The 26,193-nt window shown below is 50.3% G+C and overlaps 1 protein-coding gene across 2 annotated transcripts in view; it reads right to left on the bottom strand.

The window, feature by feature from the left end:
* Window positions 1-10,359, bottom strand: part of Hvcn1 (hydrogen voltage gated channel 1) — a 32,595-nt gene extending 22,236 nt beyond the window's left edge. The window contains exons 1-3 of one of the 2 annotated variants that reach the window (XM_076922758.1): window positions 10,252-10,359; window positions 9,796-9,844; window positions 4,544-4,675 (exon numbers count right to left, since the gene is read on the bottom strand). In XM_076922758.1, coding sequence (XP_076778873.1) covers window positions 4,544-4,564 — 21 coding nt within the window. In that variant the 5' untranslated portion in view covers window positions 4,565-4,675; window positions 9,796-9,844; window positions 10,252-10,359. Of the gene's footprint in view, window positions 1-1,154; window positions 1,176-4,543; window positions 4,676-9,795; window positions 9,845-10,251 lie in introns of those variants that run through there. The other variant, XM_076922759.1, reaches the window with a different exon arrangement.
* Window positions 10,360-26,193: the final 15,834 nt, after the last annotated feature.

Below are 26,193 nucleotides of genomic sequence, written 5' to 3'. Positions count from 1 at the left end.
GAGAGCCAGCTTGCTCTGGGGATCCCTGTCTCTCTCTACCTTCTGAGACGCACCCGCCCTCATTTGTATTGCTTTCTGGGGATTCAGACTCAGATCTTTTCACTTATGAGGGAGGTGCTTCCCTGATAAGCCATCTCTCTAGCCCCAGGCCCAGCCCAGGCTCAACCTGAGCCCCACCTGTAGCCAGAGGCTCTACTGGAAACAGCCTGTGTCAACCTGTACAGAACAGAAAGAGATTAGAGGGCTCCTAGCTGCTCCCCTCAAACAGCCTGCCTGGCCTCCGTTTCTCAGCATCTCAGAACTTGGGGTCCCTAAGGGATGTGACATTCGGCCCCGCCCTTCTGCTATCTCTTATGCTGCAGAAGGGGGGGCTCTGTAAGTGCTCCCAGGGGGGTCCCCAAGGGAACACCCTCTTCATAAAACCTCTGAATAGAACCCTGCTGTTGTTAGAGCATAGGTGGAATTATGGTACTCAGAAAGCTGAGGCAGGGGGATTGAAAAAGACAAAAGCCAGTCTCATAACAGTAAAACCCCTTTGGGTGTGGTCTGGTGTCTCACTGGCTTCTCTGTCCAGAACACCCCCATGTCCTGTCACGGTTCTTTGCTGGAGGAAACAGTGTGTCCTGTGTGACCCCTGAGAAGGGAGTCTTGCATGCAGCCAGCTTCCTGTGGTCTCAGCCCAATGCCTTCCCCTTGTCTGGCTTAACCTGGGCTACATACCTGCTTGTTTGCAGCCTTGCCAACAAGGTGCTGAACATGGGATGGTATGAGGGGCCCTTGCTTAAAACATCTTTGGTTTCCCACTACCCTAAATGGTACAGAACAAGCCCTGTTCCCAACCCCAAGGTTCACCCCTCTTCTTTCTGCTGCAACTGAACCCACACATCTGGTCTCATCTGCCTCTCCTTGCTTTGCCACTCTGGCTCCATTCAACCTGTGTTCTAGGCCTCAAGGCCTTTGCCTAGGGAGTTTCCTCTGGCCTGGAATGAGTATGGCCCATCTCACATTGTCATCGAGTTTTTCTGTCCTCTCTTAGGCTCCTCCCAAGTGTCTCGGATCAAGGATGCTAGACACTCACACACCTCTTCAGTTGCCCACACCCCTGACTGAACACCCCAGGGTGCAGGCTACACAGCCTCCTGTTTACACTGTACCTTCCAGGACCACGGGCTCCACACTCAGGGACGGCGCAATGAAACACGAACACTGTCACCTGCCCAGTGAGGGGCAGGGCTCAGTGAGCCCACCACCCCCGCCTCAGCACAGGCACGGTGTTCTGAGGAACGCCTATTTATAAAATCAGGGAAGTCTGTAAATAGGCCTTGAAGTCTTTCCTTCACTAGGGTGGGGAGGAAGTTTGAGGTTTGCAAAAACAACCTCTGTGCCGGCTGACTGGCTCAGGTGGGGAGGTGGGGGATGAGTGACCCTCATGCAATACTCCTCTGTCACCTCACCTGGAGAGGGTCAGGAGTCCACTGCTCGGAGGCTGTCGGGGCAATGACTTTCACAAAGAATGGGATAATGGTGCATCTTCCACAATCCTAGACCGTCCACTACCTCAGGAGTTCTATACAGAGTCTCCCGAAACAACGCCAACATCCCTGCTACGTGGGTCCAAACTGGCCTCGCTGATGCCAAACCAGGAACAGAGAGGCCAAGAAACTTGCCAGAAGTCACACAGCTATGGAGAAACAGAGCCCAGTTGCAATCCAGGCTACCCAGTGGAACATCCCTCGCTTCCTACGTGACCCACTGAGAACGTGGCCCAGAGTTCCTGAAGCCCATCTGGTGGAGGCCTGCAACAGAGGTTCTCCAGACAGAGGGATTGTCGTGCCTCACACCCCACACACACTCTGACACATTGCCTCAGACAGGATCCTTCCTACTGTCCACTTCTCTGTTCCCATTTCTAAAGGACCAATGGCAGCCTTGTGTAAGCAGACATGGGGAAGCACCCTTCTTCTTTCCCTACAAGACAAAGCTGCTGGCTGATGTTCAGGAACAAGGAATCAGATACAAAGTCTGTGACACCAGCCACACGACCTGGTGACACAAGCTGGGCTGCTTCACAAAGCCAGAGAAACAGTCAGCTAACTCTCTAGAAATCTGTCACCCAAAGACCAACATGGGGATGATGCCTCAGCCACAGAGTCCCCCGAGGAAAGACTTCAGGCCCCTCTGTTTCCTTCTGGAAAGTGCCAAGGAACATTAAGGGGGTACATGAAGAGAAAGAAGCCACTCTCTCTCTCTCTGGCATCCAGTCTGTCTCCAATTACCTGAGGAAACTTCAACCACCGGACAGAGCAAAGGTAACCCTGCAACAATATATGTGGCCCTGAAGACACTTTGACCATGAATGTCAAGGACAAGTGAGCTGCTCACTGAGGGCTGGCATCTGTGTGACTCCATGTGACCTTGAGCCTCCTGTATTAGCATCTGCTCACACCCCTCAGCCTACAGAGAGCACTTCACTTTTACAATATGTAAGCCATCCTATGCAGCCATGGTAGATACCTAAATGCATTTCCCTCAAGAAGCTGAAACCTGTGTCTTGGGACTGTGTCTGTCCTTCTCCTGTCTGTCTGTCTGTCTGTCTAAATAATAAACTAACTACTTCTGTTTCAGTCTGGCTCATCCTGAAACTCTTTTCCATGTCACAGTCAAGGCTCTGTCTGGCTTGCCCTGAATGGAGCATCCCCACAGGGAAGAGAAACTCTCAGGCTGTGTCCTCTCCCCCCCTCCACCTCAACAGCACTGACAGTTTCACAGAGAGGCCAGCTGTATGTTGGAATGACTGAACCTAGGGACTTATGCACACCAGCCAAACCTCCAGAACTGAGCCACACCCCATTGTCACCGGGCACACCACAGTCACAATCTCAAGAGCTTCTGAGTTCACCAGAAGTGTATTGAGACAGAACCGCTGCCACGTTCAGTGCCTACAGAGGAAGTGAACCGATTGCCCCACCCACCCCAACCTCTACACACTTGGCTTCCAAGCCCTGCAGATGGGCTTGGATGTGTGTCCATCTGTGGAATAAGGCTAGCAGGTGGACCACACCCCTTGCTTGTCCTATTGTGGAGTTATTAGCCTTTGACAAGTGGCAGCTATCCCTAGGTACCCTGCTAATGCCACTCCTAGGCATAATCCTCACTGCACCTCTGTAGGCTAATGTTATTGCTGCCATTTCCCAGAATGGGAAACTGAGGGACAGGGGAAAGAAAAAGGAGAAAGGGAACTCTAAGGAAGTCAGTGTCCAGACAGGGGCCAAGCCCGTCTCCACAGAATTAGTAACTGCCAATCAGTTCTGTGCAGTGATGCACACTCATCCCCTCCCTGAATATGCCTGTGTTCTTAAAATCTAGGAGGGCCAAGGGCCAGCAACATGGCTCAGCAGGGAAAAGCAATTGCCACCAAGCACAATGACCTAAGTTCAATTCCTGACACCCACCTGAGGGAAGGAAAAGAAGGATTCCCACAAGTGGTCCTCTGACCTCCACAAATGCACCATGGTACAATATACATGAGTGTGTATACATGAGTGTGTGCACATGCGCGCACACACACACACACACATGTACGTATAATTAAAGAAAAATCTAGGAGTCTGGACAAGTTCAAAACCATAAAAGCAAACTATTTAAGCAAGCATTTCAAAGCATGGTACACCAGGACAGGCTTAGCCATGATAGGCCCATGCTGTCTCTGACCAAAAAAGGGCCAGTCTGCCACAAGGGGTCCTGTCAACAATGGAGACAGCCCCTGGTGGTGGCCTCAGACCCCAGCTGGCTCTAGTTCCCCAAGGGGTTTGTCATGGCTGGGTTCTCCATTCCAATATCCACTTCTCCTGTTGCCCCTACACCTAACCCAGGCTGGTGAGAAGCCTTCAACACCTTATAACGGTTGGATCCCTGCAACTGTCTGATCTCATTCCAATCCCCAGAGCCACCTGGTCTTCAGCTGTGACTGCTTCCTCTACCTTTGCATTCACAGGCACTAGTACAAAAACAGGAGCAAACCCTGGGCCAGAGTTCCCAGAACCATGTCACTGGCCTCTTGCCTCATGTCCCCCATCTCCCTGTAACCAAAGGCTGCAGGCAATTTTATGTCTGACTTCATCCCAACTAGTTTTGGGGAGCAGACCCTCGCCTTGCTGGGGGACCGAGAACCTTTCTGGAGAGTTCAGCAGTCTCACGTCACCCACCCGCTTCTAGCTGTAAGGATCCATAACACTAAGTCTGAGACCATGCCTTTGCACAGTTGGATATCCAGAATTCTTTGCTTGGCTTGGCTTGGCTTCAACTGAACCTCAAACTCGATGTGTAACCGAGGGTGATCTTGAATCTCTTAACCCTGGCCCCCTGTTCTACCCCGCCCCTCCCAAGTATTTAGGATTACAGGTGAGTCCCACCACACACCAGGTAGGCTCTGACCACATGGTTCTTAAACCATGTCGGGGTTTGCATGGCAAACCCTGGCTCCCCTACAAGAAACACCCACAAGAGACTCCTCTCACAGAGGGACCCTCCTGACATGATATACCTTTTGGTCATGGGAAGTCATTTTCCTGTTGTCTCAGGATTTAACAATGAGAGAACCGGAGGCAGACTGGTCACCCCGCTGTCCTGAGTGAACGCTTCGCAATCTGTCCTCACAAGTCCGTTTGAGGAACACCTGAAAAGAAGGCCACAAAATGAGTTAGAAGGGATGATCTGGGGAAATGGTCAAGCAATTAGCAAGGCTCATGGACACTTGCATGAGTGCTGGCTCCACTTCAGATCCAGTTTGTGAGAAGCATACAGTTGTCTCCGTGGCCAATGAGTAGAAATAACCAATGTCCACCGGCAGAGAAACGGATAAAGAGTCCCACAGCGGAATACTACCCAGCCTTTAAACATTAGCAGTTCCTACAGCATGGAGCACCCTGTCCACTATACAGCAGGAAAACAGCCAGATTCAGCAGCGCGTTGCATGCTGGGCTTGGCGTGTGGTGCACCTGTAACCCAGCACTCAGGAGGCTGAGGCAGGAGGAGAATGAGTTCAAAGCTAGCCTAGACTGCATAGTGAGGCCCTGTCTCAAAATTAAAAATGAAATTTGGAGATGGCAAGATGGCTTAGCAGGTAAAAGTACTGAGTTCCATCCCTGGAACCCACATGGTGATAGGAGAGAGCTGACTCCCACAGATTGCCCTCTGGCCTCCACATGTGTGCCATGGTGTACAGACAGACAGACATACACACACACAAATAAAAAGCTTGAAAATAAATTCTAAGACAAGCTTTAACATGAAGCCCTAGCAGGCCTGGAGCTTGCTATGTAGATGAGGCTGGTCTTGAACTCACAGAGATCCACCTGCCTCTGCCTCCCTAGTATAGAATTAGAGATGTACACAACACCCCCCCCCAAAAAAATTAAGATTTATTTTATTTTTTTTTCCTTTCTTCTTCTTCTTCTTTTTTTTCTCCAAGACAGGGTTTCTCTGTATAGCCCGGGCTGTCCTGGAACTCACTCTGTAGACCAGGCTGGCCTCAAACTCAGAAATCCACCTGCCTCTGCCTCCCAAGTACTGGGATTAAAGGCGTACATCACCACTGACCAGTTTAAGACTTATTTTTAAAGTGTGTGTGTGTGCATCTGTGTGCACACATGTGATATATATATATATGATTATATATTACATATATGTAATTGTGTGAAAGATTTGTTATTTTTAAAATGTGTGTGTGTGTGTGTGTGTGTGTGACTGTGTGTGTGATTGTGCAAGTGTTCTCACAGGCCAGACAGAGGATCTCCTGCACTGGAGTCCATGTGGCTGTGAGCTTCTCAGTGTGGGTGCTGGGAATCACACTCAGGTCTTCATGGTGGTATGTGCTCTTTACCACTGAGCCATCCTTCCAGGCCCCCAACCCCCTTTTAAAGGGAAACTCTGGATATTGGTGGGTCTCTTCTTTTGCTTTGGTTCTAGAATGACTATGTGCGATTTTTTTTCAAAATTATTTGTAACATAAATGACAGAGGCACATAGTAAAACTTTAAACGAAGCAGAAGGATGTCTGCTGGTAAGTCTCCATCTACCCTGCGCTCCCTTCCCAGAAGCATCTACTCACTCAGTCTTCTGTGGTTTTCCCTTGTCACAGGAAAGTCCTGAATGCACACGGAAGACCTGTGCATTCACCAAAGGCACCGAAGGCCTGTATGTCACATAAGGCCTACAGGTACTCATTCACTTCTTTTCTTTTTGGTTTTTTGAGAGGGTTTCTCTGTGTAGTCCTGACTGTCCTGGAACTCACTCTGTAGATCAGGCTGGCCTTGAACTCAGAAATCTGCCTGCCTCTGCCTCCCAAATGCTGGGATTAAAGGCATGCGCCACCACTGCCTGGTCACTTTTTTTCTTACACAAATGTGAGTGACACGCTGTCTCTCAGAACCACCCTTATTTCCTCTTGGGGTGGGGTGGGGTAGGTAGGTAGCCTCCCAGAGCACCCGAGCCCTTTCCCCTTGAACCCAGGAGTTTGTCACTTTATGTGTGCACAGTGACTAAATTCAAGATTGGGTGACAGGAGGCAGCCCAGGTGGACACACTGTAACCAGGAGGGTCCATCTGTGGAGCAGAGAGTGTGAGAGTGAAGGGGGCTTCCAGCAGAGAGAAGCAAGCATGAAGATACGAGGAGGCTAGTGCCTGCTATGTGTGCCCCTAAGAACCGATAAGGGTCCCCAGACCCCACTCAGAGCCTCTGGAAGAAAGGCAGCCTTGAGGGCCTCTCCATCTGCACCATGGAAAATGCTTTTAGGCTTCTGATCCACACAACTGTGAGACAATAGCTGGGACTTTTTAAAAACCACTAAATGTATAGTCCCTGCTACAAACTGGGGACACTCGCCGTCCCCAAGGGACCACACTGTGGCAGTGAGCTCTAGACAGGGGTGTTCACTGTGATGCCCACTACTCCCCCTGAGGGAATATAGTGTGACTGCTGGTGGGCACAATGGGGTTTCCCACCCCTTCCTATCCCAGAACCCCACCACTCACTTGGGTTTGTACCTATTCCCTCAGGCAAGCCAGAGCAGCATTGTGGACATCTTTCTCAATCTCTCTCCGTGTGATTTGGGGGGGTGGGGTGGGGTACACATTCTCTGAACCTGGATCTCAGTAATTCCGTGAGATTGGCTGTCAGAAGCCTAGAGGTCTTCTTGTCTCTACCTCACAGAACTGGGATTCTAGCTGTGTGGCAGCACCAACAGCTTTTCATGTCTGGACCCTTCAGCACAGATGACTGTCAAGAGTGTCAGCAGCTTTGGTGAGAGCTCCTATATATAGGCAGGAGATGCAACCTCCACAACTGCAGGCGAAGGGCTGGCGAGATGGTTTAGCTGGTAGGGGTGCTTGCTGTCAAGTCTGACAACCTGAGTTTTGACTCCAGGATCCACATCATGGAAGGAGAAAAATCAGCTCTAGCAAGTTGTCTTCTGACCTCCGCAAGCACGCTGTGGTCGCACACACGCACACACGCGCACACACGCGCACACACACAATACAGTTAAATAAATAATCTACCAACCTACGTACAGGTAAAAGGAGGTGTCAAAAAGGAGATGTCAAAAGGTCCTTGTATCTTCAAAACAGAAACTAACTCCCGCACAGAAAAACATTGGCTTTGCCAACTAAGGACAGAGGGTTTCAACTCTCATGTCTTCCCCAATAATCTAGCCCAAACAAATAAAAAAAAAAATGGTGAAGCCCACCTCCTGAGTGGCTATGGAGAAACTTCACATTGGCTACAGACACTTGACCCAGTCAGACATCTAGGGATGGGGACTTCCAAATGGCTACATCCTAGACCTGACTACTGTATTCCAGAAAGCTTCCCAGAGCTTCCTAGCAACTGCGTAGGCAGCAGTGTGTGTAACACAGTGGATGCTGTTGCCAGCCCTCCAACACCTGAACAGGAGAAGCTGAAGGCCACACAAGGGAGGAAGAAGGACGTGCTAGCGTGTGCGCAGCGGTGGAGAAAGCAGACTGTTGAGCAACCAGAACTGATAAGTGTGAACCAAGCCTGCGCTCACTTTGCAAGCAGCAGAGCCAGAGCCGCCTGTGCTTTTCCTCCGTGCCGGGAACTATGCTGGGTTCAAGGGAGAGCAGAAGGGAAGGGGCCTGAAGATGGCAAACACCACAAGGACAACGCACAAGGCTGAGGCTACACTCTGCCACCTCCCTGGTGGGGAAAAGCAGAACAGAGCAAGCCAGGCTCTTGCAGGTCGAGTGGCCAGGCTCTGGTGGGGACAAGTGTCCCAGGAAGAGGAAGATCCTTTGACAGCAAGAACTTAAGAGGACAGAGCGGGGAGAGGACAGAGAGAGAGGAGCAAACAAATGTGAATTAAGAATAATTGTCAGGCTGGGTGTGGTGGTGGACACCTTTGATCCCAGCACTAGGGAGGCACAGGGAGGTACAGGGAGGCAATCTCTGTGAGTTCCAGGACAGCCTGGTCTACAGAGTGAGTTCCAGGACAGCCTGGTCTACAGAGTGAGTTCCAGGACAGCCAAGACTACATAGATAAAACCTATCTCCAAAAACAGGAGGAGGAAGAGGGAAGGAGAAGGAAGAAGAGGAAGAAGAAGAAGAAGAGGAAGAAGAGGAGGAGGAGGAAGAGGAGGAGGAGGAGAAGGAGAAGGAGAAGGAGAAGGAGAAGGAGAAGGAGAATCAGAATTAGAACTCAGGATAGCAGGATGGGAGGGTAGGAGGAGGTTGGGGGAGATCTAGCAGTGCTCTCAGCTTGTGTGAAATGCTGAGGAGTCTGGGATCAAGAGTCATAGCAGGGACATGATGGGGGGAGGGGACCAAAGAAGATAGAGGTCTGGACTTGGGTGCAATCATGGTGACACAGCATCTAGACTCGAGATCTGTGTGGGCCAGAACTTGTGACTGGCCTAGATGGAGTGGGAGTTGGGAAGGACAGATGGAGACACAAGCTACAGGCGGGAGAGCCTGGGCAAGGAAGTCTGGGAACACAGTCTGGGCTTCTTCCTTCTTGCTAAACATGGCCACAGAAGGGCTGTGGGCTGCCCAGCAGCTCTGGAATTGGGTAAGACCTAGCCTAGAGATTTTCAAAACACTGCCTTAACCAGCCTTTCTGCCAGGGGAGTCTTAGAGGCAGAAGTTGCTGTCCCCAACCATGGCCTTACTCAAGAAACCTCAAGCTGCTGGTGGGCAGTCAGGAAACACTGCAAACCTCAGAGAGTCCCCACCAACCTGAGATGAAATGACCAGCACGTAGAAATGCCTTCAGAGGGTCAAGGTTGAGCATAGAGAAACACAGCTCCCAAGTGATCCTGTGCTAGGTTGGGGGTGGGAATGGGGATTGCTTAGGCCTCCCCAATCTCCTCAGCATCCCTGGGAGGTAGGTGCCATAGGGCAGAGAAGGACACGGAGACTCAGAGGCAGAGTCCCATTGCTAAGACATGTAGAGCCGGGCGCACACTGGCAGTAGGTACTGGTTAAGGGTGGGGGGCCTTCTGAAGGGCAGACACGCCTGCTGGTCTCAGTCTTACAGTATAACCTGACCCCCAACCCACCCATCATCCTTTTTCTTGGCACCCCTGAACTCAACAGATAGGTGTTCCAATCATTTTCAGAAGGCTCTGCTAAATTGGGTTTCTTCTTGCTAGGGTGCACAGGCGTGCTGGCTCCCTGGGGCCTGCTCTTGGGGTACCAGCACTACCTGCACCCTCTGCTGTCTCCCTGGGGTAGCCGTGGGGCCCTAGGATGGGGAACAGGGCTTAGGGCTTCATACCCACCTGCTGGTAGTTCACCTCTGCCTCCTTTGCAGCGGCTGACTCTCTCCACCTGTATGAGGGGAACACTGTTACTTCTCCAGAAGTCACACGATGCTGGGTGTGACAGAGCCATGGCTGTGGATCCAGGTAACACCCACGAGGAGAGGAGGCGCTTGTCAATGCCCAATTCCCCCGGGGAGGATAGTGGAGTGAGCAGTTACAGTTCAAAAAGCAGCCAGGGCCTTGGTCACCCTACATTCCCCCCCTGGCCTGGTCCTTCCCTCTCTGCAAGCCAGAATGGACAAAGGAACAGCGGGAGATCACGAGGATGGAGGGTGGCCAGGGCTTCCTTCCTCCCTCCCAGGCCCCGCAGCTGGTGAGTGTGTGTGCAGAGCGGGGAGCCCTCAGCTCGAGATACCACTGAGGTTGAGGAAGAGGGGCGCCCTGGCCTCCCCACCCCAGCGCCATCCTTGTTACCTGGCAGCAATCGGATCAGCTCTGTTCTCACCCCAGGGCAGCGACTCAGGCACACCCCTGCTCTGAGGAACTCAGGAGGCGGTCCCATGTCTTTGGGGGTGTGGTGTGGCGGGAGTTTCCACAGCTACTCTGCAAACTCAGAGGCCTAAGGGGGCACTAGTGTGCTCCGACACAGCTGAGAGGCCCCAACTCTGAAGCCGCTCTCAAATGACAAAAAAAAACCTGGGAGTATGCACAGAGCTGGGACTCTTCCTCCCAACCCCTACTCCAACCCCTCCCCAAAGGACCTCCTCCTCCTTCTGTCTTGCAAAGCCCCAGTGTTTACTGGAGGAGATGCACCCCCTAGCTGGATTCAGGGGGCCAACTGATACAAGAGCAGGTTAAAGAGAAACTGTTTCGGTGCTGCTCGTGGAGAAAGTAAGAAAGAGGAAATGTATCTTAAGCTGGTGAGGGAATGACTGAAACCATGCTCTCTGGGCCGGGGAGAGAAACTTAGGAGGGTCCCTGGGAGACTGTGTGTGTGTGTGTGTGTGTGTGTGTGTGTGTGTGTGTGTGTGTGTGTAGGGGACACTCGGGGAAGGAGTGGGCTTCCCTATTCGGATATGCCTATTCAGACCCACTGCTGTCCAAAAGCCCTCGTCCATGTAATGGAAGCCAAGTTCAGCTTCTTCAGGATTCCAGCCTTTCATGGCTGCTGTCTGTGAAACTCTAAAAGCCTGTTTCCTTAAAGTTCGGTGACTTCAGTCAATTCAGCCGAATTAAGCAGGTTATCTGTAACACTTGTTTCCTTGTAACCAACCACCTGCAGGTGTGGGCTAGCCTCCTCTCCAGATCCTCAGGGCACAGCCCCCTTTGTGCTTAAGGCTGGCTACATCTCCACAGGTTCTGGGATGCTGTGTGGCGTTGCTCAGGAACATTATCTGCCTCCCATTGATCTCTGATCTACCGGCTTCTACCTGCTCCCTGCTCCTCCATGCTGGTGGCTAGCTAGGTTGTATGGTGACGGGACTCCTCACGCATGCTGTGATATAACAGCCTCTTGTCAGTTTCTAAGATATGGCCTGTTCCATTTTGAACTTCAGCCTTCTCGTGTTTCATCAAAAATTTCTCTCTCAGGGCTGGAGAGATGACCCAATGGTTAGAGCACTTGCTGCTCTGGCAGAAGATCCAAGTTTGGTTCACAGCGACCACATGGTAGCTTACAACCACCTGGGCCTCCAGTTCCAGGGCATCTGACACCCTCTTCTGTTCACCACAGACAGTGCACATATAGGCCAGTGCACACATTAAAAAAAAAAAAATCAAAACTCTCATATCTCGGGGCCAGCTAGACAGGGTGAAAAAGAAGGGAGACAGTTTCTCCTCATGTCTGTAGGGTGAGGAAGGCCAGGGAGAAGGAACAGGAGTCCCCCCATTTAATGAACCACCTCAAAGGTGTAGACTGACATCAGCAATACATCTTGCCTTAAGTTACAAACAGTATAAGACAAGATGAGGCTTTAGCACCTAATCCTCAAGCTCTGGACTCTCTGATCCACTCCCTGCTGTTATGCACTTGTTTCTTTTAGCTTTCAACTTGACAACAGCCTATAGTCACCTGGGAAGAGGGTCTCAAAGAAGGACTGTCTACATTGGGTTGACCTGTGGGAATTGTCTTGATTAACTGATGTAGGAAGACCTTGCCCACTATGGGTGGCACCATTCCCTAGACAGGCCTCCTGCACTGTAAGAGAGAAGAAAGCTAAGAAGCAATGAAACAACCAGGATTCATGAGTTATGCTCTCTCTGCTCTTGACTGTGGGCATGAGGCTTTAAGTTCCTGCCTGGATGTCCTCATTATAATGGACTGTGACTGGAATTGTGAGCTTTTTGTCAGGGTATTTGTGACAGAATCAAAGATGAACCTAGAACACCATATAAATTAGTAACTGGGTATTGAAAGCTTGTGACCACTGCTGCTTTAAACACTTTAAAAGATCTTGACCAAAGCAGTAAGGCAAGAAACAAGGAAGTTTGAAGATTAAATAGTGAAAAGCTACCATCTGAGGCCATTGTGAATCCAGACCTGGAGAATCCCATGGACCCAGCAGACAGATGCCAGGTCCTTTGATAGAGCAACTTCTTGTCCCCATAGAACTCCCACTCTGGTTGGGTGGAGGAGTGAGACCACTGATTGGTAAGATAGAACAATCCAAAGAACAAACAATTCAGGACCACATTTCAAGGTAACCTTGTACACTGAGAGAAAAACATTGCTCTGAAAAGAAGCCACAGTTTGCAGGAAAGCTTCAGAGTTGTGTGGCTTGGACATTTGCTGGTTTGTTCTCAAGTACGAGGAAGTCCCTGTCAGGTTGTTCTCCCCTCACCCCACCCCCACCCCATCCTTCACATTTCTGCCCCAGCTTTAGTGAGAATCCACCACTGTCCAGATGTAGTGATCCTACCCTCTCTCCTCCTGATGCTCACAGAACAGATCAAGGAAGATCTAAGCCCAGGGCCTGGAGGCTATTTCTGCTTGAGCTTTCTCCCCAGCAAGGAAAGAAGGCTGCCTTCAAGGGCTCTGGTGTCTCCAGTGTCTCTAGTGGCTGCAGCCGACCACTTCCCTTCCCAGAGTACACAGGAGCGCATGAGAAGAGGGAAAGGAATCAAAAAGGGGATGAGGTTTCAGCCAGGGATGGGTTTGAAGTTCCCAGAGTTACATCGGTTGCCTGGGCCTACCTCCATGTGACTCACTACCATCTGTGACAGCCCTGTATGTATGTATGTATGTATGTATGTATGTATGTATGTATGTATGTGTGTGTGTGTGTATGTATGCATGTATGTATGTATGTAATCATGTCTGTATGAGGCTTAGATGCTGCAGTGTGGCTAAGGCTTGGAATGGAACTCGGAGGTAGAGCACTTGCCTAGCATGTGAGGACCTGGGTTCGATCCCTGGCATCATCAATGTGTGGGCAGATGACAGCTGAACTCTGACCCTGTGCCCTCAGGCTGACTTCTGCTTGGCTGCTCAGAATGGTGTGAAAGAATGGGAAAGACAGTAGTTGACACCAAAGAGGCCTGGAGTTCAATCTTTCTTCCATCCTTCTCGTGCTAGCTGGGTGATCTTATATTCATTCAACAAATAGTCTCTGAGTGTCAACTAAGTGCAGGCACTAAACCGGCAGAGGCAGTAGGTACCAGGGACCCAAATCAAGCTTGCTCTGTGAAAGGACATGAAAGGACCAAATGACAGAGCAAAAGCATTATACAAAGTAGGATGAGGGGAGGTCATGGCTCAGCATAACAGGTAGAGATGGAGGTAGTAGGGAATATACTGTATGGCTTAGGCAGGAAATAGAAGGTGGGACATCCAGGAGGAGAAAGAATTCTGGGACAGAGTCAGGTGAGGAAGCCGCCTGGGAAGATGTGACAAGACAGACACATGGTACCTGAACACAGATAACCAGCCACGAGGCAGAATGTAGGTTCAAATAAATGGGTTATGATTCTAGCCAGAGAAGAGGCTAGCTAGATAGCCAAGGTTTTTTGTTTTTTTTTTTTTTTTTTTGTTTTTTGTTTTTTTGTTTTTTTGTTTTTGGTTTTTTTGGTTTTTTTGGTTTTTCGAGACAGGGTTTCTCTGTGTATCCCTGGCTGTCCTGGAACTTACTCTGTAGACCAGGCTGGCCTCGAACTCAGAAATCCACCTGCCTCTGCCTTCCAAGTGCTGGGATTAAAGGCGTGCGCCACCACCACCCAGCGATGGCCAAGGTATTTATAAGTATATTTTGAGTCAGAGCCTTATTTCTAGAAGCATGGGACATGGGGGCTAGGAGGAAGAACAGGTCATAATGTTACAGGAGGTGAGGACCACTGAGGTGAAGAGCTCAGGGGAGGGTTCTCAGGGAGGTGACATTTTAATACTACAGGAAAATGGGGTGGAGACCACCATGAGATGAGGGAACCACATTTGCAAAGCCTGAGGTTGGTAAAGGCTATGCTAAGGCCAAAGGAGACCTCGGGTTACCAGATGCACCAAGAAACCATGGGCCTTTGAGGCAGGGTGGGGCATAGGTTGACTGTGATGTGTGTGTTAGAACATACAGAACATGGGCCAGGTATGGCAGGGCATGCTTATGATCTGAATAGTAAAGACACTGATGTTGGGGCATAGTAAGTTCATGGCTGGCCTAGAATACATGGTGAGTTCCAGACTTCAAGCTGAGAACCTGTCAGAAGGAAGGAAGGAAGGAAGGAAAGAAGGAAGGAAGGAAGGAAGGAAGGAAAGAAAGAAGAGCTGGGTATAAAAGGCCAAGTAGTGCCCCCCCCACACACACACACCCTGCTCTGAGTTTCAGACCAGCCTGGTATACATAGTGAGATCATTTCTCAAATACAAAATCTATAGTGAGAGGGGAGAGGTGTGACTATTAACATTACAGCCATAATAAAATGTATAGTTGGGGTGGCAGGTGAGATGGCTCAGTGGGTAAAGGGGCTTGCTGCCAAGCCTGACAACCTGAGTTCAAACCCTGGAATGCACATGGTGGAAGGAGACATCCGACTCCTACGAGTCACCCTCTAACTTCCACACACATGCTGAGGCATACCCCCACCCATGCACCCATCACACACGTGCACAAATAATTACAGGTACAAATTTTAAATTATAAACAGAAAAACCAACCCTGGCTCCGCTTTCTGGGTTGGGGGTGGGGAGCAGATAACTGGGAGGGGAAATCCCAAGTGCAGGCAGGTCAGTCAGCGATGTGCTATGGGGAAGCGGGAAGGAAGAGGGGTGTGGAGACAGCAGTTGAGTGACAAGTGGGAGCTGGGTACGGAGGCTACTGTGCTCAACAGTCCGACCATGGGGAGTCAACCTTGGGGGTTCCTCAGGAGTCGTCCATATTGTCTTTTATGAAAGGGTCTCTCATGGCCTGGAGCTCCCTAATGAAGCAAGGAAGGCTGGCCAATGAGGCCCAGGGATCTGCATGTCTCTGCCTCCCCAGCGCTGAAATCACAAACATGGACTACCATGCCTGGATTCTTTTATATCACAGCTGGGGGTTGAACTCAGGTCCTCATGTGTTCATGACCAGCATTTTGCCAGCCGAACTATACCCCAGTTCCTTTTATTGTCGTTATGGAGACTTAACCTCATGTAGCCCAGGCTGGCCTCAAGCATACTAAGCATACGAGGATGTCCTTGAACTGTCTCCTCCTGCCTCTACCTCCCAATTGCTCCCACATCCCACTTGGGCGGTGGGCCTGAACCTGGAGCTGGGCTGAGGTGAGCACCCTTGGTGCACAGTTGGCCTTGCAGACATGGGCTGGGCTGGGAGCTCATTGCAAAGGCTGAGCCTGGTGAAGAAGGTGAAAGGGAAACTGCGGACAGAGAGGAGGCAGAGACAGAAGGAAAAGTTCAAGACACACAGGGCTCTGGGAGCGGGGGGGGGGGGGGGGGGCGCTATAGAGGGAAGGGTGCCATGTGCCAGAACAGCTGTTCTGAACCTCCCTGGGGTCTTCCTGGCAGGGCTGGGCAGGGGGCCCACGCTGGCAGCTGCTGCCCTGTTTCATCTGATGGTCACTGTTGGAAATGACCCTCCTCAGTGTGGCCTGGCCTAGCCAGGAGAGAGAAGTAACAGTGGGTAACTCCCACCTTCCCTCATCTAGGAGAGACCCAAGGTTCACTGGGGCATGCCACCATGTCCTTCCCTGTCACTCTTTCAGGACAGAGTAGGCTACCCTTGCTCTGTTGCAGGCTATCCTTCTGTCTCTATGAGTGACCTGCTCCTGTTTCCAGGGCTCATTCACTCCACTGCAAGGACCCGCCTCCCTGTGGTTGACTGAGGCTTGCCCAATCCAGCCACACTTAGACTTGTGCTGGCTGTGGCTCTGCTCAGTCCCCCTCTCCTGTCTCTTTGGTGGAATGCTCTCATCTATGCTGAGTCTCATTTAGTGAAACTGCTCAAGATATGGAGTAAGCCTGGGGCTAGCCTGGGCTACAACAACAACAACAACAAAATGGTCTGACTGTCCTCCCTCCCAGCTGAGGTAGACACAGGAGTGATGACGCCACTGGGCAGTTGAGATCTCTGCAGTTGGTTTTCTGAGGCGGCATCTCCAGGACAGGGTTAGCCTCCAGCTCTTTTCCTTCCTCAGGAGCCCCAGTGCCTGTCTCCTCACTTGCCTGCCGAGTTGGCCCAAGTGGCCCAGAATTGCATGATGAAAGGGTACCAGGGTGTAGGAAACAGAACCCACTCTGCCACCTGCAGCTTGGGGATCTTGTCACCACCACAGGCCTCCTCTGCTTCTGTGTCTCCCTTCCTCAGGCCTTGACACAGTGCCAAGGTGCATTTATTAAATAAATCTCAGAATTTAGCAGTAACAAGTTACACTATAGACACCCATGTCCTCACCAGCAGGCTACGGATGGAGCACTCTTTTCTGGAGTCAGCAATGTTTAAGAACCCTAACTGGCCCACCTTGGGTCCTCTCTCAGCTGGGGCTAGCCTGGCACCCAGCTGCTCTGAGGCATCTCTCCATATGAAGCTGGCCCCTCCCAAGAAGAGACACCCCTACCTCGTCCATAGCTCAGGGTCTTATCCACCCACTCACCTTCTGCCTGGCCCAGAGCAGCAGGGTGAACAGTCCGGAGGGAAGCAAAGCTCTAACTACGTTTACCTGTGGTAAACACAATGTAGTATCCATCCATAGAACACATGTTGAGTGCCTACTGTGTGCTAGGCAAGCAGATCTTTTTTATTTTTATTTCAAAGTCCAGACTCTGTTTTCCTGCTCCAGTGAAGGGGAGACCAAAGTGTCTCTTGAGCCTAGGGACATAAGGTACACAGAGACAGAGTCAGGGTACCAGTCCGGGGATGAGGGGCTCAGAAGCCAGCTAAGAGCCCTAGGACTTGTTCCTCAAAGGACATAGACCTGGCTGTCTTTTACTGTCTCTTGGGCTCCGGCCATCGATGTTATTTCTGAACTGCACAGTGGAAGCTATAAGGCCTGTGTGTTCCTGCTACAGGTTGCCATTACCCCGAAGATGTTCAGGGTGGGGGAGGGGAGGGCATGCAGCCTCTGCTGATTAATTCTGGCTGCAAAAGGGGATTTAGAGTGACAAGTTCCTCTCAAGACTTGTTCTGCCAGCTGAGAGCTAGGTTAGGTGTCTGGGGCAGCTTTCTTCTTCTTCTTCTTCTTCTTCTTCTTCTTCTTCTTCTTCTTCTTCTTCTCCTTCTCCTTCTCCTTCTCCTTCTCCTTCTCCTTCTCCTCCTCCTCCTCCTCCTCCTCCTCCTCCTCCTCCTCCTCCTCCTCCTCCTCCTTCTCCTCCTCCTCCTCCTCTTCTTCTTCCTCCTCCTCCTCCTCTTCCTCCTTCTCCTCCTCCTTCTTCTTCTCCTCCTCCTCCTCCTCCTCCTCCTCCTCCTCCTCCTCCCCCTCCTCCTCCTTCTCCTCCTCCTTCTCCTCCTCCTCCTCTGTTTTTTCGAGACAGGGTTTCTCTGTGTAGCCCTGACTGTCCTGGAACTCACTCTGTAGACCAGGCTGGCCTTGGCAAACTCAGAAATCCACCTGCCTCTGCCTCCCAAGTGCTGGGATTAAAGGTGTGTGCCACCACTGCCCAGCTTGACAGTAGTTCTTAACCACTCTGTAAGAGGCTATAGGATACAAAGAAACTGGTTTGTGTTGCAAACTCAAAACCAAAATTTGATTTCAGCTGACCTGTGTACCAAGGGAATATGCTGTTTGCTATGGCCCCGTGGTGGACAGGACTCAGGTGTAGTCTGATCAGGGTCCTGCCATTTCTGTTTGGTGAATTCTGTAATTTTCCTTGGGTTTAGATTGTCCTTGTTAATCCCCACGACTTCAGACTGGACATCCATACACAAACCACACCTGCTAGAAAGAGGCCTTTGCTTCCACTCCTTGACTATCTCAGGATGGTCCAGACACCCTCTGGGTTGCCTGTCCCCGCTGTGGCAGGGCAGTACCGCTGGCCATGTGGCTTGGGCTCGATTGTAAGCGAGTCTGTGCCAACAGGTCTCGGGACTTATCCTAGCCTCTGGGTGTGTTCACAGGGAGACAACCAGGTACAAACCAGGAGGCCAGTGTCCCAACCTCCAGCCTGGGCATCTGAGTGTGAGTACCTTAGCAGCTCAGGGGAAACAAGGACATGTGAGTCCAGCTCTCACCCTGGCTGGCTTTGGAGGACAATACTCATGTTATATGGGGTGCTTCTGCAAGAAGCGCCTACCCAGTTAACCTCTTGAGAGGCTGGTCATTTTCCAAACGTCTCCAGTTTCAATCAAAGTAAAAAGCCAGGTGTAGTGGCGCATGCCTTTAATCCCAGCACCTGGGAGGCAGAGGCAGGTGGATCTCTGAGTTGGAGGCCAGCCTGGTCTACAGAGTGAGTTCCAGGACAGCCAGGGCTACACAGAGAAACCCTGTCTCGAAAAACCCAAAAACAAACAAGAAAGAAAGAAAGAACCTTCAAGCCTGTGAGTGTAGAAGGCTCTGCTTTGCAATCTGAATGGCCACAGAGGCCACAGAAGGACCTCGAGATGAGCCCTCTGTCTAGATCTTACTCACGAATCTGGACACATCTGTATCAGCGCAGAGAGAAGCAATCCTGAAACCTTGGCCTGTAGATGGTCCTCCCTTCTAGCTCTAAGTCAGCAGCCAGTGGCCTCCACACTCTACCTTTGCTTGCGCAGTGACCGGGAAGACCAGGAGTCCTCAAGATGGAGCAGGGCAGGTTACTCCATCAGATTAACACAGACACATACGTGTCCCCGTCTGACCAGCAGGGTCTCCTCCATGAGCTCTGAAATCACAGGGCCCTGGCAAGCCCCATGCAGTGCTCACCGTGGTACCCACACGGGACCACAGACATGAAGCTGCCCCATGCCCACCAGTGGAAACTGACTGACCAAAATGCCACATCATTGCCTGAGTGACCACTGGGCTGGACAAAGGCACAGGCAGGACCAAGGCTGCTGTGAAGTGGCCTCCCCTGACACTAAAGTGTGACTCAGTGGGACCCTGTGTTTGTTTAGCACGCCCAAAGCTATGTTCTGTCCCCAGTGCTGTCTCCTTACAAACAGAACAACAAAGGTGGCAAAGAGTGTGTTGGTGACTTCATCGCCAGGATGGACTGGAGACCATAGAGAAACTTGGCTATAAATTCCTGTTTTCTGTGTTTGTGGTAACTTGCTTTGTTGATTTGTTTTTGAGACAGGGTCTCCTTTAACCCCAGCTGGACTTGAACTTCTGACCCTCCTTCTCTGCCTCCTCAGTGCTGAGATAGCTCTCAAAAGTGCATCACCATCCTTGGCTTCAGTCACTGGCTCACCATGACTGAAAAAGTTGTTCACAGTGTGGGTGAAATGGCTCAGAAGGTAAAGGTACTTCCTGACTAAAGCTGGAGACCTGAGTCCAAAAGGATTAACTCTAGAGAGCTGACTCTGACCTCTGTGTGTATGTAGTTCTTCCGAAGGAGGGGCTGAAGAGATAGCTCAGTAGTTAAGAGCCCTTCCAGAGGACATGGATAAAGTTCCCAGCACACACTGGGAGGCTCACGCTCCAGTTCCAGGTGTTCTAACGCCCTCTCCTGGCGTCTGTGTGCACTGCATATACACATGCATATACAGACATACCTGCAAACACTCGTAAGTTTAGAAAGTCACTCACTTTGGTAGCCAAACAGCTGAGCCACAGGTGGCTTCTGACCTGCGGTCACGAGGTACAGATGCCTAGGCTACTTTTCAGGCACTTGAAGGTGCCTTCTGTCAGAATATGTCTTAGGTGGGGTTACTATTGCTGTGATAAAATACCATGACCAAAGCGACTCAGAGAGGAAAGGTTTACTTGACTTACATACATCTCCACGTCACTGCTCATCATCAAGAATTCCAAACAGGCGAGGAACCTGGAGGCAGGAGCTGATGCAGAGGCCATGGAATGGAGAGGTTTGCTCCCTGTGGCTAGCTCAGCCTGCTTGCTTGCTTGCTTGCTTGCTTTCCTTCTTTCTTTTTCTTTTTCTTTTTTTTTTTTTTTTTTTTTTTTGGTTTTTGGTTTTTCGAGACAGGGTTTCTCTGTGTAGCCTTGGCTGTCCTGGAACTCACTCTGTAGACCAGGCTGGCCTCCAACTCAGAAATCCACCTGCCTCTGCCTCTCAAGTGCTGGGATTAAAGGCGTGCACCACCACTACCTGGCACTCAGCCTTCTTTCTTATAGTATCCAGGACCACCTGCCCATGGGTGTCGTCACCCACATTGGGGTGGGGCTCTCCGCCATCAATCACTAGTTAAGAAAATGCCCTACAGGCTTGCCTACAGCCTGATCTTATGGAGGCGTTTCCTCAACTGAAGCTCCCTCTTTGCCGGTGACTCTAGCTTGTGTCAGGTAGACATATACTAGCCACCACAGACCTGCTGACACTGGGGCCAGAGCAGGGCTGTGACATGTGAACTTTTGCCCTCAGGAAGCAAATAAGGTCCCACTTTCTGATCATGCCAATATTCCCTGAGCGTTCCTCCTTTGAGGAGCTGAGACGATGGACAACACCTGATGATGTCATCTCCACCCAGGCCTGAATCACCTGTGTCTCCTCACCCAGGTTTCCACAGCAGGGAAATTTTAGGACTTAGATCTCCCATGTCCTTGCAACTGGCCAGCATATAAATGGTCACTCTCATGCAAAACTGGTTCTTTTAGGACTGAGTATGGTGACAAATAACTTTAATCCCAACACTCTAGAACTAGCGTCGGGTGGGTTGCTTTGAGTTTGAAGCCAGCCTGGTCTACTTAGTGAGGCTTGGTTGCAAATAAAAACAAAAAACCCAAAACTGGTCCTTTTGCTTATTGGCATTTGGTTTCAGTGTGCACACTGGACACATTCACACACATACACACACACACACATACACACACACACACACATGCGTGCACACGCAGAAGGTAGGTAAGGCACTACATGGGCTTCTCTGAATGAACCCTGCTTTGTCTATTGTTAATTTTTTTGTTTGTTTGTTTTTGGGTTTTTTTTTTTTTTTTTAGTACATTAATTTGAGGCTGGAGAGATGGCTCAGAAGTTAAGAGCACTGACTGCTCTTGCTAAGGAAAGGACCCAGGTTCATTCTCCAACACCCACATGGCAGCTCACAACCACTTGTAACTCCAGTTCCAGGGGAAACTGACGCCCTCTTCTGGCCTCCTTGAGCATCAGGCGCACACGTGATGGACAGACAGACAGACAGACATGCAGGCAAAAGACCCAGCCACATAAAGTAGAAATAGTAAGTGAATCTTGAAAAAGAAAAGGAAAGATGAAAGTTTAAAACATGTAACTTTATTTTACACAATAAATCTGGGACCATGGACCTTAGCCACGAAGCATCTTTGAACTGAGTTTAGCCAAGTACCAGCCAGGACGTTTATTTCCAAGTCCATTATAGCCAACAGCTGACAGGTCATCGACAGAGGGTGCTGAAGCAAAACAGGGCACAACTGAAACTGAGCCTGGAGACCTGACCTCTTGCTGACCCCAGCTAACCTCCCCTGATCCTCCTCATCCAAACCAAGCAAAGGAAGCACGTGACCTTTTATCACTGTCAACAAGAGGATCCCAGAGCAGCTTGAGGAAATAATGTTCCTGGGAATCTGTGGGGCCATGGATCACCTCCTGACAAAGCAATTAAGATCAAAGATGCACCACCTGGCCGGCCTGCTGGGCCGACACCTGGCTGCTGTCTGAAATGCCACCACCAGTCTGTTTGCACAGGACGCTCCTGCCTCCTCAGGTGACCTTTTTCCTGCCTTGGTCAGTGGCCTGTGTGGTGAAAGCCTGGACTTGGGTGTATTAACTAGTCCTACTAAGGAATACCATTCAGTTGTTAGAATAAAGTAGCAAGATAGGGGCTGGAGAGATGGCTCAGTGGTTAAGAGCACCGACTGCTCTTCCAGAGGTCCTGAGTTCAATTCCCAGCACCCACATGGTGGCTCACAACCATCTGTCATGGGATCTAATGTCCTCTTCTGGTGTGTCCGAAGACAGTGACAGTGTACTCATATACATAAATAAATCTTGAAAGGAAGAAGGAAGCACTATGTACAGGCAGTGTGAAGTGACCGGGTGATTTGCTAGTCAATGTATGGTAATAGGTAATACACTTGAGTCAAAACTATAAATGAGCAGGGATGACTCAGTTGCTTATGAAAGATGAAAGATCTGCCGGGCGGCGGTGGCGCAAGCCCTTAATCCCAGCACTTGGGAGGCAGAGGCAGGCGGATTTCTGAGTTCAAGGCCAGCCTGGTGCCTGGTCTACAGAGTGAGTTCTAGGACAGCCAGGGCTACACAGAGAAACCCTGTCTTGAAAAACCAAAAAAAAAAAAAAAAAAAAAAAAAAAAAAAAAAGAAAGATGAAAGATCTGGGTTCGGCTCCAGGGTCCAACATGGTAGGAGAGAACTGATTCCTACAGGTTATACCCTGACCCCCACCATGTGCTATGGATGCACCTCCTCCCATAGTCTTGTCTGCCCTTGTGTCCTGGTTTGCTTTCTGTTGCTGTGATGAAACATCCTGACTTGGAGGCTTACATGTCTGCCATGAGTGAGGGAATTCAAGGCAGGGACCTGGAGGCAGGAACTGAAACAGAGGCCATAGAAGAACACTATTCTCAGTGCTTGAAAGGCAGAGGCAGGCGGATCTCTTGAGTTCGAGGCCAGCCTGGTTTACAGAGTGAGTTCCAGGACGGCCAGGGCTACACAGAGAAACCCTGTATCAAAAAAAAAAAAAAAAAAAAAAAAAAAAAAAAGCCAGATGTTGTGTGTGTGTGTGTGCTCATGAGCATGTGTGTGCCATGATAAGGTCAGAGGATAACTTTCCGAAGTCAGTTTTCTTCATGTAGGTTCCTGGGGAACCAAACTCAAATCATCAGGCCCCGTGGCAAACACCTTTATCCACTGGGCCAACTCACCAGCCCATCCTTGAGTGTGCGATCCCCACCCCACTTCCTGAATGCTGACGTGACAGAGGTAAACCAGCATTCCTAGTTTTTGTGGCACTGGGAATCAAACCCAGGGCCCCAGACTTGCTAGGCAAGTGCTCCCCCAGCTGCGTCCTCAGCCCCCCCCCCCAAAGGTCTTTTTTACCATAGAAGCTTCCCTTTCTTGAGTGGGATCCAAATGCATAAGAAAGTCACAAAGGAAGAAACCGGTGGAGCAGTGGAAAATAGCCCCAGCAAACCATCTCCACATCAAAGAGCTTCAAAGGACCGGTAGGTGGCAACTTCACACGTGTTCAATTGAAAGTAAAGGAGGGGCCTGGATGAATGACAGAAGCTGGGATGCTTCAGAGCCATCAGAGTGGCCAGAACCCTCCTAATTAAAACAATGGAAACACTGCAGTACCTGTTTCTAGCCAGGCCTGTCATCCAGATCATTTCGAGGTAAAAGCAGGAGGATTCATAAGTTCAAAGCCAGCCTGAGCAACTTAGTGTGACCCTGTCTCAGGAAGCAAAAAGAAGGCTGGAGGCTCTAGCTGAGTGGTTCCATCCCCTGTACCAGTCCTCAAAGGTCATGTTTTTGTTTTGCTTTGCTTTTTTTGTTTTGTTTTGTTTTTGTTTTTGTTTTGAGACAGGGCTCCTCTATGTTGTCTGGCTGTCCTGGAACTCACTCTGTAGACCAGGCTGGCCTCCAACTCAGAGATCTGCCTGCCTCTGTCTCCTGAGTGCTGGGATTGAAGGCCTGTGCCACCACACCCAGCTCAAAGGCCATGTTTTTAAAGACTTGGTTTTATTTCATGCATGTTTTGTCTGCCTGTATGTCTGTGTGCCATGGGTGTGCATTGCCTACGGAAGAGGACACCTAGAACTGAACCATAACCCTGGGACCGAAGTTACAGACAGCTGTGAGCTGCCATGTGGGTGCTGGAAATCGAACTTGGGTCCTAAGAGTAGCCAGTGCTCTTAGCCACTGAACCATCTCTCCAGCCACCCCAAAGCCATACAAACAAACAAACAAACAAACAAAACAAACAAAAACAACAACAATAAAAAAAACCCTCAGACACAGCTGGAGTAATGGATTTACAGGTTAATTCCAAAACAAATGGGAGACTCTAGAACTTTCTACTTCAGACTCTTCTATGGTGTTAGGACAGAAGAGAGAGTCTGGAAGTGATCAAAGGTGGGGCATTTATTGGGAAGATGCTGTGTTTGTAAGCCCCGAATTATGACACTGATGAATGCTGTAGGAGTCTCCCTGGTGTGGTCAAACGACAGTAGCCCTGGAAGACAGCTGGGGATATGGTGAAAAAGGGGGCCAATGAAAGGGCTCAGCAGGGGAAGGTGTGTGCTGCCAAGCCTGATCCCTGGGACCCACATGGCAGAAGACGAAAACAGACTTCTGACCTTCAAATGCTTTCTGTGGTATGAGCACGCTCAAAATAATTGATTAAAACTTTAAAATTTTCTGAGCAATCAATAAAAGGAGTCATAAAGAACATAACATCAAGCTGGGCGGTGGTGGCGCATGCCTTCGACCCCAGCACTTGGGAAGCAGAGGCAAGCAGATCTCTGTGAGTTCGAAGCCAGCCTGGCCTACAGAGTGAGCTCTAGTGCAGCCATGGCTACACAGAGAAAGTTTGTCTCAAAAGAAAATGGAAAGGAAACTGATGTAGAAAGAAAAACACATCTCCACATCCTCACAACAACATCCTCACAAGATTTTGCTAGCTGCAAAGGAACCCCTGACGACAGGCAAAGGGGACCTGGGAGCTGAGAGTCGTTCTCTCATGTAAATTCTCATGAATTTGGTAAATTCGTGAGCCTGGAGCGCTCACGACAGGCAAAGGGGACCTGGGAGCTGAGAGTCGTTCTCTCATGTAAATTCTCATGAATTTGGTAAATTCGTGAGCCTGGAGCGCTCAGAGCTTCAGTCATGTCTGTCGTTAGGAGTTCACTGACTGTAGACCGTCTTTGCTAAAGAAGACAGAAAACAGACAGATGTGGCTGTTACAGAGGAGGAATGGAAACCCAGCTCCCTTCCTTAGCCTTAGGACACAGTGGCTGTACCGCCTGGTGTTCCAGAGGGTCTCCCCTGAGAGTGCTATCTGCCCGAGGATTGCCCCAAACCTAAGTAGGGCATCCCAGACAGCCCAGCATGCTGTGGCTCTGCCAAGAGAGAGGAAGGGCATGGGTTCTCAAGGCTATAAAAAGGCTGAGAAAGGAAAGGGCACAGATGTTTGCACAGCTGGGGCCACAGGAGACTGCAGCCACCCGGGCTCACTGGACCGGGCCTGGTGGTAACATGCTGCCACGCCAGTCACTCAGGAGAGGGAAGCAGGGGCATCGCAAACTCGGGGTCAGCCTGCCGCTAGCAAGACCTCCGACTCAAACACAAACCATAAAAGAAGATGAAGACAAGGTCTGAGAGGCAGTCCCGACGCAGCCTGCAGCACCCCACCATAGCGTTCGCTCCTCGTCAACAGCAACAGCAAACCACGAAGGCGTGTGGGGTTTTCAAGATTCATTTTATTCTTTTTAGTCACGGGCATGTAAATCAGGTGCCCAAGAAGGCCAGAAAACGCCTCTGCCTCCCCCTGGAACTGGAGCTCCAGATGGTTGTGAGCCGCCATGTGGGTGCTGAGAATCGAACCCGAGTCCTCTGAAACTGGAGCTGGTACGCTAACGGCGAAGCCATCTCTTGGCCCTGAGATTATTGTCTCCTGTGTTCTGCAGAGACACTAGCCGGACTAGCCGTGACCCTTTAGATGGCACTGTCCTGATAGTGATTCTGACACACACTAACCCGGCAATGTGTGGCACAGGTGGTTTCAGACAGATGTGGATGTCTGTCTGTCTGTAGTCTGTGCTGAGACTTAGACTCAGTGAATGCCACTTAACTGAGTACTAATCTCATTCCAGAAGACAAAGAAGCAAAACAAAACAAAATTTAAA

This window comes from Arvicanthis niloticus, chromosome 24 (genome assembly GCF_011762505.2).
Source record: "Arvicanthis niloticus isolate mArvNil1 chromosome 24, mArvNil1.pat.X, whole genome shotgun sequence".
Taxonomy (NCBI): Eukaryota; Metazoa; Chordata; class Mammalia; order Rodentia; family Muridae; genus Arvicanthis; species Arvicanthis niloticus.
This window is presented reverse-complemented; position numbering and strand designations above follow the sequence as displayed.